This window comes from Coregonus clupeaformis, chromosome 21 (genome assembly GCF_020615455.1).
Source record: "Coregonus clupeaformis isolate EN_2021a chromosome 21, ASM2061545v1, whole genome shotgun sequence".
Taxonomy (NCBI): domain Eukaryota; kingdom Metazoa; phylum Chordata; class Actinopteri; order Salmoniformes; family Salmonidae; genus Coregonus; species Coregonus clupeaformis.
The window spans coordinates 51,510,160-51,523,492 of NC_059212.1; the positions used below are offsets into that span (position 1 = coordinate 51,510,160).

Genomic DNA, 13,333 nt, shown 5'->3' on the forward strand with positions numbered 1-13,333 from the left:
ACTGTCAAACGCTCCCTAAAACACTTTAGCGAGGAGGCCTTCCTAATTGACCTGGCCCAGGTATCCTGGATGGATATAGATCTCATTCCGTCAGTAGAGGATGCCTGGTTGTTCCTTAAAAGTAATTTCCTCTCAATCTTAAATAAACATGCCCCATTCAAAAGAATACAGAACTAAGAACCGATATAGCCCCTGGTTCTCCTCAGACTTGACTGCCCTTGACCAGCACAAAAACATCCTGTGGCGTACAGCATTAGCATCAAATAGCCCCCCGCGATATGCAACTTTTCAGGGAAGTTAGGAACCAATATACACAAGCAGTCAGGAAAGCAAAGGCTAACTTTTTCAAACAGAAATTTGCATCCTGTAGCACTAACTCCAAAAAGTTTTGGGACACTGTAAAGTCCATGGAGAATAAGAGCACTTCCTCCCAGCTGCCCACTGCACTGAGGCTAGGAAACACTATCACCACCGATAAATCTACAATAATCGAGAATTTCAACAAGCATTTTGCTACAGCTGGCCATGCTTTCCATCTGGCTACCACTAACCCGGCCACCAACTCTGCACCCTCTGCTGCAACTTGCCCATGCCCCCCCGCTTCTCCTTCACACAAATTCAGACAGCTGATGTTTTGAAAGCGCTGCAAAATCTGGACCCCTACAAATCAGCTGGGCTAGACAATCTGGACCCTTTCTTTCTAAAACTAGCCGCCGAAATTGTCACAACCCCTATTACTAGTCTGTTCAACCTCTCTTTCATAACGTCTGAGATCCCCAGAGATTGGAAAGCTGCCGCGGTCATCCCCCTCTTCAAAGGGGGTGACACTCTAGATCCAAACTGCTACAGACCTATATCCATCCTGCCCTGCCTTTCGAAAGTATTCGAAAGCCAAGTTAACAAACAGATCATCGACCATTTCGAATACCACCGTACCTTCTCCGCTATGCAATCCGGTTTCCGAGCTGGTCACGGGTGCACTTCAGCCACGCTCAAGGTCCTAAACGATATTATAACCGCGATTGATAATAGACAGTACTGTGCAGCCGTCTTCATCGACCTGGCCAAGGCTTTCGACTCTGTCAACCACCGCATTCTTATTGGCAGACTAAATAGCCTTGGTTTCTCAAATGACTGCCTCGCCTGGTTCACCAACTACTTCTCAGATAGAGTTCAGTGTGTCAAATCGGAGGGCCTGTTGTCTGGACCTATGGCAGTCTCTATGGGGGTGCCACAGGGTTCAATTCTTGGGCCGACACTTTTCTCCGTGTATATCAATGATGTCGCTCTTGCTGCTGGTGACTCTCAGATCCACCTCTACGCAGACGACACCATTTTGTATACATCTGGCCCTTCATTGGACACTGTGTTAACAAACCTCCAAACGAGCGTCAATGCCATACAACAATCCTTCAGTAGCCTTCAACTGCTCTTAAACACTAGTAAAACTAAATGCATGCTTTTCAATCGAACGCTGCTAGCACCCGCCCACCCGACTAGAATCACCACTCTCGACGGGTCTGACCTAGAGTATGTGGACAACTACAAATATCTAGGTGTCTGGTTAGACTGTAAACTCAACTTCCAGACTCGCATAAAGAATCTCCAATCCAAAGTTAAATCTAGAATCGGCTTCCTATTTCGCAACAAAGCCTCCTTCACTCATGCTGCCAAACATGCCCTCGTAAAACTGACTATCCTACCGATCCTTGACTTCGGCGATGTCATTTACAAAATAGCCTCCAACACTCTACTCAGCAAATTGGATGTAGTCTATCACAGTGCCATCCGTTTTGTCTCCAAAGCCCCATACACTACCCACCACTGTGACCTGTACGCTCTTGTTGGCTGGTCCTCACTACATGTTCGTCGTCAAACCCACTGGCTCCAGGCCATCTATAAATCACTGCTAGGCAAATCCCCGCCTTATCTTAGCTCATTGGTCACCATAGCAGCACCCACCCGTAGTCTGCGCTCCAGCAGGTATATCTCTCTGGTCATTCCCAAAGCCAACACCTCCTTTGGCCGCCATTCCTTCCAGTTCTCTGCTGCCAATGACTGGAACGAATTGCAAAAATCTCTGAAGCTGGAGACTCTTATCTCCCTCAATAACTTTAAGCATCAGTTGTCAGAGCACCTTACCGATCACTGCACCTGTACACAGCCCATCTGAAATTAGCCCACCCAACTACCTCATCCCTATATTGTTATTTATTTTGCTCTTTTGCACCCCAGTATCTCTATTTGCACATAATCTCTTGCACATCTAGCATTCCAGTGTTAATACTATTGTAATTATTCTGCACTATAGCCTATTTATTGCCTTACCTCCATAACTTGCTACATTTGCACACACTGTATATATATTTTCTGTTGTATTTCTGACGTTATGTTTTTTTTTACCCCATATGTAACTCTGTGTTGTTTTTATTGCACTACTTTGCTTTATCTTGGCCAGGTCGCAGTTGTAAATGAGAACCTGTTCTCAACTGGCTTACCTGGTAAAATAAAGGTGAAATAAAAAAAAAATTAAAAAATTAAAAAAAACAGTGACTCAGACTTCAACCCAGCAGAGGAGAGGACCACAAGTAGAGGAAGGGGAAGAAGAAAGGGTAGGCCAAGAGGGAGACCGAGTACCAATGGGAAGAGGAATGTTGCTGTAGAAGATTTAGATTGATCACACCAGTGTCATGTTCATTAGGGCACACCACAACAAAACATTTTAGAATGGAAAATGAAAATGAGCATTTTCTAATTTAACAACTACAGATAGAACATCCCTGTTTCACTTTGTTTTGTAGCATTTCACTCTGTTTCATGCTTACTGAACATGACCCAGTATGAACCCTAACATGAAGTATGGGGTCAAAATGTATGTGAGTCTTTTAGATTTAAGAGGCTAAGGGTTGTTTCTGCTATACAGTTGGTTGTATGAAAACACTACTGTAAAGACTACGTAATTGTTACTAATAGAAGTCAGTAAAATCAAATGACACTATTGATATTTACAGTAAATATATATATATATATATATATACAGTTGAAGTCGGAAGTTTACATACACCTTAGCCAAATACATTTAAACTCAGTTTTTCACAATTCCTGACATTTAATCCTAGTAAAAATTCCCTGTCTTAGGTCAGTTAGGATCACCACTTTATTTTAAGAATGTGAAATGTCAGAATAATAGGAGAGAGAATGATTTATTTTAGCTTTTGTTTCTTTCATCACATTCCCAGTGGGTCAGAAGTTGACATACACTCAATTAGTATTTGGTAGCATTGCCTTTAAATTGTTTAACTTGGGTCAAACGTTTCGGGTAGCCTTCCACAAGCTTCCCACAATACATTGGGTGAATTCTGGCCCATTCCTCCTGACAGAGCTGGTGTAACTGAGTCAGGTTTGTAGGCCTCCTTGCTCGCACACGCTTTTTCTGTTCTGCCCACACATTTTCTATAGGCTTGAGGTCAGGGCTTTGTGATGGCCACTCCAATACCTTGACTTTGTTGTCCTTAAGCCATTTTGCCACAACTTTGGAAGTATGCTTGGGGTCATTGTCCATTTGGAAGACCCATTTGCGACCAAGCTTTAACTTCCTGAGTGATGTCTTGAGATGTTGCTTCAATATATCCACATCATTTTCCTTCCTCTTGATGCCATCTATTTTGTAAAGTGCACCAGTCCCTCCTGCAGCAAAGCACCCCCACAGCATGATGCTGCCACCCCCGTGCTTCATGGTTGGGATGGTGTTCTTCGGCTTGCAAGCCCCCCCCTTTTCCTCCAAACATAACAATGGTCATTATGGCCAAACAGTTATATTTTTGTTTCATCAGACCAGAGGACATTTCTCCAAAAAGTACGATCTTCTTCCCCATGTGCAGTTGCAAACCGTAGTCTGGCTTTTTTATGGCGGTTTTGGAGCAGTGGCTTCTTCCTTGCTGAGCGGCCTTTCAGGTTATGTCGATATAGGACTCGTTTTACTGTGGATATAGATAATTTTGTACCTGTTTCCTCCAGCATCTTCACAAGGTCCTTTGCTGTTGTTCTGGGATTGATTTGCCCTTTTTGCACCAAAGTACGTTCATCTCTAGGAGACCATTTTCCTGAGCGGTATGACGGCTGCGTGGTCCCATGGTGTTTATACTTGCGTACCATTGTTTGTACAGATGAACGTGGTACCTTCAGGCGTTTGGAAATTGCTCCCAAGGATGAACAAGACTTGTGGAGGTCTACAATTTTCTTTCTGAGGTCTTGGCTGATTTCTTTTGATTTTCCCATGATGTCAAGCAAAGAGGCACTGAGTTTGAAAGTAGGCCTTGAAATACATCCACAGATACACCTCCATTTGACTCAAATGATGTAAATTAGCCTATCAGAAGCTTCTAAAGCCATGACATCATTTTCTGGAATTTTCTAAGCTCTTTAAAGGCACAGTCAACTTAGTGTATGTAAACTATGTATATGTACTGTAAACCGGTACACTGACCTCTGACTGTTTTAGTCATGTTGTAGAAGTTTGTTTTACAAAAATATGTTACTGGGTTGAATTTTTTTTTTATAATACAATTCATAGTCACCAAATATTTTAATATTTAGATTATCTTCTACTTTAAACTAAGTTTGTGTTGCTGTTGAATTATTCAATAACATTATTTTATCACAGTTTCAACCTCCTATTAAACTATTTTAGTAGGCTATTCCAGTTTGTAATGCTTAGATTTCTAATAGTTTTTTAAATAGCTGATAAGAATTTGTTTTTCTTATATTGTCATCCAGAATTGCTCTCTTTGCTGTCATGATGGTTTCAAATGAATTAAGTTCTATTTTGAAAAATGGTCTGTTTCTTGCCTTGAATATTCATAAACTTTATGGTTTTAAGTAAATATTATCTTCAACTCTGCTTATATGGATCATGTAACGCTCACTAGTTCTTAAGTTTTTCCCCCCATCACTTTGGTGCAATTGTCACACGTGGTACATTTTTACAACTCTAAGCACACAAATCCAAATGGATCATCAAAATTTCAAAACTCCAAGCACATTTTCGATTGAATGAGTATAACAAACAAAGTCACTTGTTCACTGCACCAAATCACTTTCAATTTGGATACATATTCAATCTAAGTATCTGCTTTTCAAAATGCAATATTCACTTTACTTTTGGTATGATTATCTTGTAATTTGTTAACAATACAATTAACTATCACTTAATCAAACTACTGAACGCTGGTAACTACTGAACCAAGAGTATGTAGTGCCTAGTTAACCTATATAGTTTGATAACTGCTGAACACTGAAATTCTATATTTATTCCTCAATAATGTATCAATTTGACATCAATTTATGTTGGAAGGTTAAACCAAATAATATGGATGTGGCTGTAAATACTACATCGTTGTACAATTTTTTTCATCTGTTTTGGTCATGTACAAGTTTTTTTTACAAATAAATTCTGTTACTTGGAGAGAAAAAAAATCTAATACAGTTAATATTCACAATGTTGATTATTTAATACTACTTTAACCACTGCTAAGTTTGTGTTGCTTTTGACTGTTGAGTTAAATGTAACTCATTTGGTGGAACATGGCGCTTGCAACACCAGGGTTGTGGGTTCGATTCCCACAGGGGGCCAGTATGAAAATGTATGCACTCACTACTGTTAGTCATTCTTGTCTGTTAAATGACTTAAAATGTGATAACATTGTTTGATTACCGTTTCTACAACTATTTTGGTATTCCAGTTTGTAATGCTAAGATTTCTAATAGTTTTTGAAATATCTAATTAGAAAATTGTGTCCTGAAATGTTATACAGAATTGCTCTCTTTGCTGTCATCTCTTTGCTATTTAGAATTATTTCTTTCCGTCAATATTAATAAACTTTGACATAAGTCAATTTAACTTTCAAACGCTGATGATATAGAGACATCAACCTCAAGATGTCTTCTATAAGATCAAGTAACGTTCATTATGCTTGTATAATAATGTGTTGAACAGACCTGCTTCTCTGTCATGTAAAGGTTCAATTTTTATAATATCACAACTGTCTGCAATGGCCAGAATGTTGCTGCTCCCTCCTGAAATCAACCCAGTATTAATCAATCAAATGTTTTGATAAAGCACTTGTCAGCAGTTGTCAAATATCCTGCAAAAGCAGAAGCAGGCAGGCACCACTCAACTCAAACCTTCAAAACCTCATCATCCAGTGCTGGAGAGTGGAGATGGCGTTTTGGGCCAGCAGGGGGCACTGTAGTCTTGGGATGACTGGTCTGTAGTATAGGATCAGGATGCTATTTTGTTATTTCAACCACTAATTTCCCCCCAGAATCATTGCTGAGGAGAGTGGAAGCAGAAATGTTATGTATGGGTTATGAATGTGTTATAAGTACTAGTCCTTATGTAGGTACCCTACTACCCTCCAAATAAAGTGGAACCACATCTCCTCCAAGGAACAGCACATACAAACTCATGTGCACAACATTGTTAACACACATGCAGTGTTATCAGGATGCTGTTTTTAAGTTGTCCTAGTGTAGTTCCTGTATCAAGATTGGTTTTCATTGCAGTGCAATATGAATGTCCAATACACACAATAGACTGACTGGAAAGTGGTCCTCTGTAGCTCAGCTGGTAAGAGCACGGCGCTTGTAACGCCAAGGTAATGGGTTCGATCCCCGGGACCACCCATACACAAAAAAATGTATGCACGCATGACTGTAAGTCGCTTTGGATAAAAGCGTCTGCTAAATGGCATATTATTATTATTAAAGGTTATTTCCCACAATCAAAGTAAGAGTAAAAATTTCTGTAAACGCTACATAGTTGTGTTCTGTGGGTGTTACTGACTAGGCTGATATTTAATTGGTGCACCATCCATAGTTTAGGCTGTACATTGCAATATGAATATTCAATACACATAGGTTAGGGTGGTGAGCTTAAAGTTGATCGTTTCAGTGGTATCAGAGTCCTGCATTAAGAGCTAGATGCTAATATTTGTGTAAAATCTTCACTGTTGTGTTCTGTGAGTGTCACTGAGTAGGCTGATACTCAATTTCATGGGTGTACAAGCCATAGGTTAGGCTGTACAGTGCTTATAAGAATGCCCCCAATTCAATTACATCCACAGTGCGATTTCAACCGATTTTTTACTTATTTTGTCAAATTAACTAATAATTGTATTTTGTTGAATTTATATAACAACATTCCAACATTGTTTAGCATTATCTAGTCCAATTGTGGCATGATTCCACCATTTTTATCTGCTTGGATCAGTTTCAATAGGGGACTTTTAATTTGAAGGCGAACCGCCGATTCCACTATTGTTGCTCACGCTAATGTTGTTCACAACACACTGGTGAAGAAAGTCTACCACCAAGAAGAGATGGCGAGACCAAGTTGGTGTACGGTCCCTGGTTGTTGTTTTTACAGAAAGTCTATGGCAACAGGCAATGCATTTCACCGTTATCCAGTGAAAGACCCGGAAAGATGCAAAAGATGGTTAATAGCTGTCAGACATATTAAATACGATGTCAAGACTCCAGTTGCTACTCTGAATAGCCTACGTGTATGTAGCAAGCACTTCAGGGAAGATGATTACGAGAGAGACTTTCAAGCCGAAATGATGGGTACTAAGAACAAACGAAGCCTCAAAGATACCGCTGTGCCATCTGTATTTCCGTGGACTGGACCGGCAGTACCAAAATACAGAGGAGCGTTCGAGAAGAGAAAGCGCGCGGAGGTAGGCCTACTCATGGGAGCTGTCGTGCTTGTAGCTAGCTATTAGCTAGCTAGCTTGGAGTTGTTGTCTATCACTGTACTCCCATCGTGTCTCAAATGACTGTGTATGACAATATCCCTTTCGGTGTCTTCTAGGTTCTGGCCTCAATAGAAGGCCTCAATAGGACTTCAAAGGTGAATCAACCAGTAACAACAACAAGCTCCTCTGCCATATATGTGAGTTGAGGGCAGATATATCTACTGTGAATGTTTTCACATACTTTTTCTTTTGCCAGTCCCACAGTCCCTTTCCCAATACCTGCTGTAGCCTACAAACTAGCCCTTGATCATGATTCTCAGTTCCATTACATTACACATAAGAGTCATTGGACGAAGGCGTCTTCTGTACAGGGAGTTTTGTTAAGAGCCCAAAAGCTTCGTCAGAAATCATTGGTCTGAACATTAACACGCATCGCTTGCGGTACGGTTTTGGAAGCATAAAAATACCTTCTCTTTCATATCAGCGAGAAAAATAGCGAGAGTTTAAATTGATACACACCTTTATAGGGTTAGTGTTCTCACACGGCCATATCTCCACGTTACATCGTGTTTACGGAAGACACAGGGACCACCTATGCCATATAGCTATCTAGCATGCTCCGAACTCTGTAGCGGAAGAAAGCCGCCAGAAATGTGTTGTCACTGAAAAATACTGTTGGCTGCAACTGTGATAAAGCAGTGTACAGTAAGTGTATATTTTACATTATGAAAGTAATGGGCTTTGTGTTTCTAGAAGCGTACCGCAATTGAGAATCGATTCACGTTTAGATGGACTATTTGGCTGTTTTGGCTGCAAGATCCAGTCTACCTCTGAAAATAACATACAAGGTAGGCAGCTTAAGAGTACATCTTGGGCTGCCTACAACCGTGGACCATTTGCATTGACAACATTTGATTTCAGTCTTTCAACTATAAGCATAAGTGGAATATTAGCCTCAGGAACCACCTGGGGTTTTTGATTGTCCAAAGGCTAGTTCTGGTCTATTTATTCATAGTTCCATTGCTGAGCAAATAGCCTCCATGTCATGATTATATTAATATCAGAAATACTTTTAGGACAATGGTCATAATAACATTATTACATGATTTTTGAAAATGGGTGTCTATCCTTATCATGGCTGAAAATTCACAAACTGTGTTGTTATCCCTTTGTTAATTAGAACAAGTCATTTGTCTCTGTTAAACTATCACAGAAGATATTAATAATGGTATCAACAAAATAATAATAATGGTATTTGTTTTTCTTCCCCAAGGCGGTTGGAGGGACAGTTTCCCAGCCTCGCCTGGACAGAGAGCAGCTCCTAGACGACACCGGTTCCTTGACTGTGAAATCACTGAGGAGTTGTTTGGCAGTGATCATGATGACGATGTGGCCACTGCACCTGATGGAGAGGAAGAGTTTCTGTCCTCAGAGGAGGAACCTGAGGAACCCAAGAAGAAGAAGAAGAGGAAAAACAAGAAGGATAGTTCAGATGAGTGGGAGCCGTCTGATAAAGAAGATACTGTAATACTAATGGACTATTCTTCTGATTCCTCTGAGGATTTGGAAACTGTTGGTTCCTCTGACCTAACAGAAGGGGCCAAAGCTGCTACTTCTCAGACAGACAGAGAGGAAGGTGGTAAGCTTGTAGTCTGGTGGTGCGATGAATGTGGAGCTGAGCCTGAAGTCACCTGCACCACACGGAGACATAAGATGCAATATGCCTGTGCTGTGTGTGGGTGAGGGCGAACAGGCTGTTGGATTTGACCAATTCTACATGCGGTTCGATGACCTATCCAGCCTAAAAAATCATGTGCAACTCGAACACAACACCAAAGTTTGTCAACGCACACTCTGCCCAGACTGCGGTAGGTATCACTTCAAGAAAGACCACTTGTGTGAGCACAAGATCAAGAAGATCCCCTGCCTAGACTGTGGTAAGCTATTTGTTTCCCAGATATCTCTCAAGCTTCACATTAGAGTCCACCAGGACAGCTTTGTGCATGCATGCAGATTCTGCCTCAAGAAATTCAAGACCAAGCCAGACAAACAGACACATGAGGAGAGCCATCCCCAAGAGAAGAGTCCCTATCAATGCCCAGACTGCTCGGAAAGATTCAATACTTTTAAAAAACGGAACAGGCACCTTCAAAGCTGCCGAGGGCCAAGGAAGTACATTTGTGATGTCTGTGGCCAAGAATTAAATGGGTTGCATGCACTCAATAGACACAAAATGGTACACACCGGGCAGAAGCCCTACAAGTGCAAGGTGTGCCAAATGTCCTTCAACCAAGTTAGCCACCTCAAGTCCCACTTGCGCCTCCACACAGGGGAGCGACCCTTCAAGTGTCAACAGTGTGAGAAGTGCTTCAATCACAACGTCAGTCTAAAGAACCACGTGCACCGTTATCATGGTCCAGACTCTCAGGAGCAGGGGGAGAGAGAGAAGGAGCGGAATAGTCAGGAGCTAAACTCTGGAACTGAGGAGAAAAAGCAGGGTGGACGCTCTAGTCCTAAAGAACAGGGAGAGGGTCAGGAACCAATCCATCAATCTGAGCAGGAGAGAGAGAAGCGGGAACCGAGAAAGAGGAGGCACAAGAGCAGTCAACGCCAGACATCTGACCCTGAGGAGTTCGAGGAGGAGGGGGTGAGGCAGATCAACAGTGACTCAGACTTCAACCCAGCAGAGGAGAGGACCACAAGTAGAGGAAGGGGAAGAAGAAAGGGTAGGCCAAGAGGGAGACCGAGTACCAATGGGAAGAGGAATGTTGCTGTAGAAGATTTAGATTGATCACACCAGTGTCATGTTCATTAGGGCACACCACAACAAAACATTTTAGAATGGAAAATGAAAATGAGCATTTTCTAATTTAACAACTACAGATAGAACATCCCTGTTTCACTTTGTTTTGTAGCATTTCACTCTGTTTCATGCTTACTGAACATGACCCATTATGAACCCTAACATGAAGTATGGGGTCAAAATGTATGTGAGTCTTTTAGATTTAAGAGGCTAAGGGTTGTTTCTGCTATACAGTTGGTTGTATGAAAACACTACTGTAAAGACTACTTAATTGTTACTAATAGAAGTCAAATCAAATTACACTTTATTGATATTTATAGTAAATATACACTACCGGTCAAAAGTTTTAGAACACTTACTCATTAAAGGGTTTTTCTTTATTTTTACTATTTTCTACATTGTAGAATAATAGTGATGACATCAAAACTATGAAATGACACATATGGAATCATGTAGTAACCAAAACAGTGTTAAACAGATTCTTCAAATAGCCACCCTTTGCCTTGATGACAGCTTGCACACTCTTGGCATAGCCCTATTTGGTAAAATACCAAGTCCATATTATGGCAAGAACAGCACAAATAAGCAAAGAGAAACGACAGTCCATCATTACTTTAAGACATGAAGGTCAGTCAATATGGAACATTTCAAGAACTTTGAAAGTTTCTTCAAGTGCAGTCGCAAAAACTATCAAGCGCTATTATGAAACTGGCTCTCATGAGGACCGCCACAGGAATGGAAGACCCAGAGTTACCTCTGCTGCAGAGGATACGTTCATTAGAGTTGATAAGTTCATTAGAGTTACCAGCCTCAGAAATTGCAGCCCAAATAAATGCTTCACAGAGTTCAAGTCACAGACACATTTCAACATCAACTCTTCAGAGGGGACTGTGAATCAGGCCTTCATGGTTGAATTGCTGCAAAGAAACTACTACTAAAGGACACCAATAAGAAGAAGAGACCTGCTTGGGCCAAGAAACACGAGCAATGAACATTAAACCAGTGGACATTTTTTGGTCTGGAGTCCAAATTTGAGATTTCTGGTTCCAACCGCCGTATCATTGTGAGATGCGGTGTGGGTGAACGGATGATCTCTGCATGTGTATTTCCCACCATAAAGCATGGAGGAGGAGGTGTGATGGTGTGGGGGTGCTGTGAGTTATTTAGAATTCACACTTAACCAGCATGGCTACCACAGCATTCTGCAGTGATATGCCATCCCATCTGGTTTGGGCTTAGTGGGACTATCATTTGTTTTTCAACAGGACAATGACCCAACACACCTCCAGGCTGTGGAAGGGCTATTTGACCAAGAAGGAGAGTGATGGAGTGCTGCATCAGATGACCTGGCCTCCACAATCCCCCGACCTCAACCAAATTGAGATGGTTTGGGATGAGTCGGACCGCAGAGTGAAGGAAAAGCAGCCAACAAGTGCTCATTATATGTGGGAACTCCTCCAAGATGGCGTAGTAGTGCAGTTCTGTTTTTGTCGTATGTCTGTAAATAGCCTGTAAATACCCTATTTTTCTGTATTTTTCGTACATATTTCCCTATCAGACTTTTCATCCTTCTACAAAATATACTTTCCTGCAACCCGCCTCACTCAATGTGGAATGGATTCTATTATTGACTTACCTTTATCTAGAATCTAGAATCTCCAGTTGAAACTAGCTAGCCAGCTAACTAGCTACTTGCTATTAGCCACAGCTAGCGGTATTTCACCCAGAACATTGGATTTTTTTTCTGCGGGATTAATTTTAATCACTGGACATTAATCACCGGTTATTCGGCCAGTCTGCACAGCGCGTTATCGACCCAGAACATATCAGTTTTTCCGCCGGAATCACTGAATCACTGGACCTTTAACTCCGGATTCATCGCTACCAGCTAGCTACAACAAAACGGACGCTGTGGTCTGGCTAATCGTCCTGAGCTAGGCCCATCTCCCGGCTATCTACCTCTCTGTCAACCGGACGGGACCACCTAGTGTTGACACGGAGCCCCGCCGATCCTACACGACTGGTCTGCCGACGAAATCGTCTGATGTGGTTACGACGTTAACCACGAAGATTCCATCTGCTAGCCCCGGCCCGCTAGCACACGCTAGCCGTGGCCTCTTACTCGCTAGTGCTTTACCACCGGACCTTATGATAACTCAGCTATACAGCTGATGTCTGCTGGACTGTTCCTTTTTACGGTACTACATCCTGTTTATGTTTAGCCTCAGCCCAAACATTGTTAGTTTATTGTTGTTTCGGTTATTTCTAATTGTACTATTTCACTGTAGACCCCCCAGCCTAGCTAAACCTGCCTTAGATAGCTCCTTTGCCCCTCCCCCTATACACGCGGAGACCGACTCAATTGATGCCTCCAGCGATGCTATCTCTTTCATTGTTACCCAACGCTTAGGTTTACCTCCACTTTACTCATATCCTTCCATATCCTTGTCTGTACATAATGCCCTGAATCTTTTCTATAACACCCGGAAATCTGCCCCCCTTTATTCTATGTACCCAACGCACTAGAAGACCAGTTCTTAAAGCCTTTAGCCGTATCCTTATTCTAGTCCTCCTCTGTTCCTCTGGTGATGTAGAGGCTAACCCAGGCCCTGCAGCCCTCAGTATCACTCCTACTCCCCAGGCGCTATCATTTGCTGACTTCTGTAATCGCAAAAGTCTTGGTTTCTTGCACATAAATATCAGAAGTCTACTTCCTAAGTTTGAGTTATTCACTGCGTTAGCACACTCTGCCAACCCTGATGTTCTAGCAGTGTCT

At 41.8% G+C, this 13,333-nt stretch overlaps 2 protein-coding genes across 2 annotated transcripts; both read left to right on the plus strand.

Moving 5' to 3' along the window:
• The first annotated feature begins 7,362 nt into the window (after positions 1-7,362).
• On the plus strand, positions 7,363-9,363 carry LOC123481583 (THAP domain-containing protein 1 B-like). The gene is made up of 3 exons (XM_045206101.1): positions 7,363-7,736; positions 7,871-7,951; positions 9,028-9,363. Exons 1-3 carry the CDS (start codon positions 7,380-7,382, stop codon positions 9,280-9,282), a joined length of 693 nt encoding a protein of 230 aa, XP_045062036.1. The 5' UTR covers positions 7,363-7,379; the 3' UTR covers positions 9,283-9,363.
• Positions 9,364-9,391: 28 nt separating this feature from the next.
• On the plus strand, positions 9,392-10,915 carry LOC121534494 (zinc finger protein 678-like). Its single transcript, XM_045206100.1, has one exon. The coding sequence runs from the start codon at positions 9,418-9,420 to the stop codon at positions 10,543-10,545; it is 1,128 nt and encodes a 375-aa protein (XP_045062035.1). The 5' UTR covers positions 9,392-9,417; the 3' UTR covers positions 10,546-10,915.
• Positions 10,916-13,333: the final 2,418 nt, after the last annotated feature.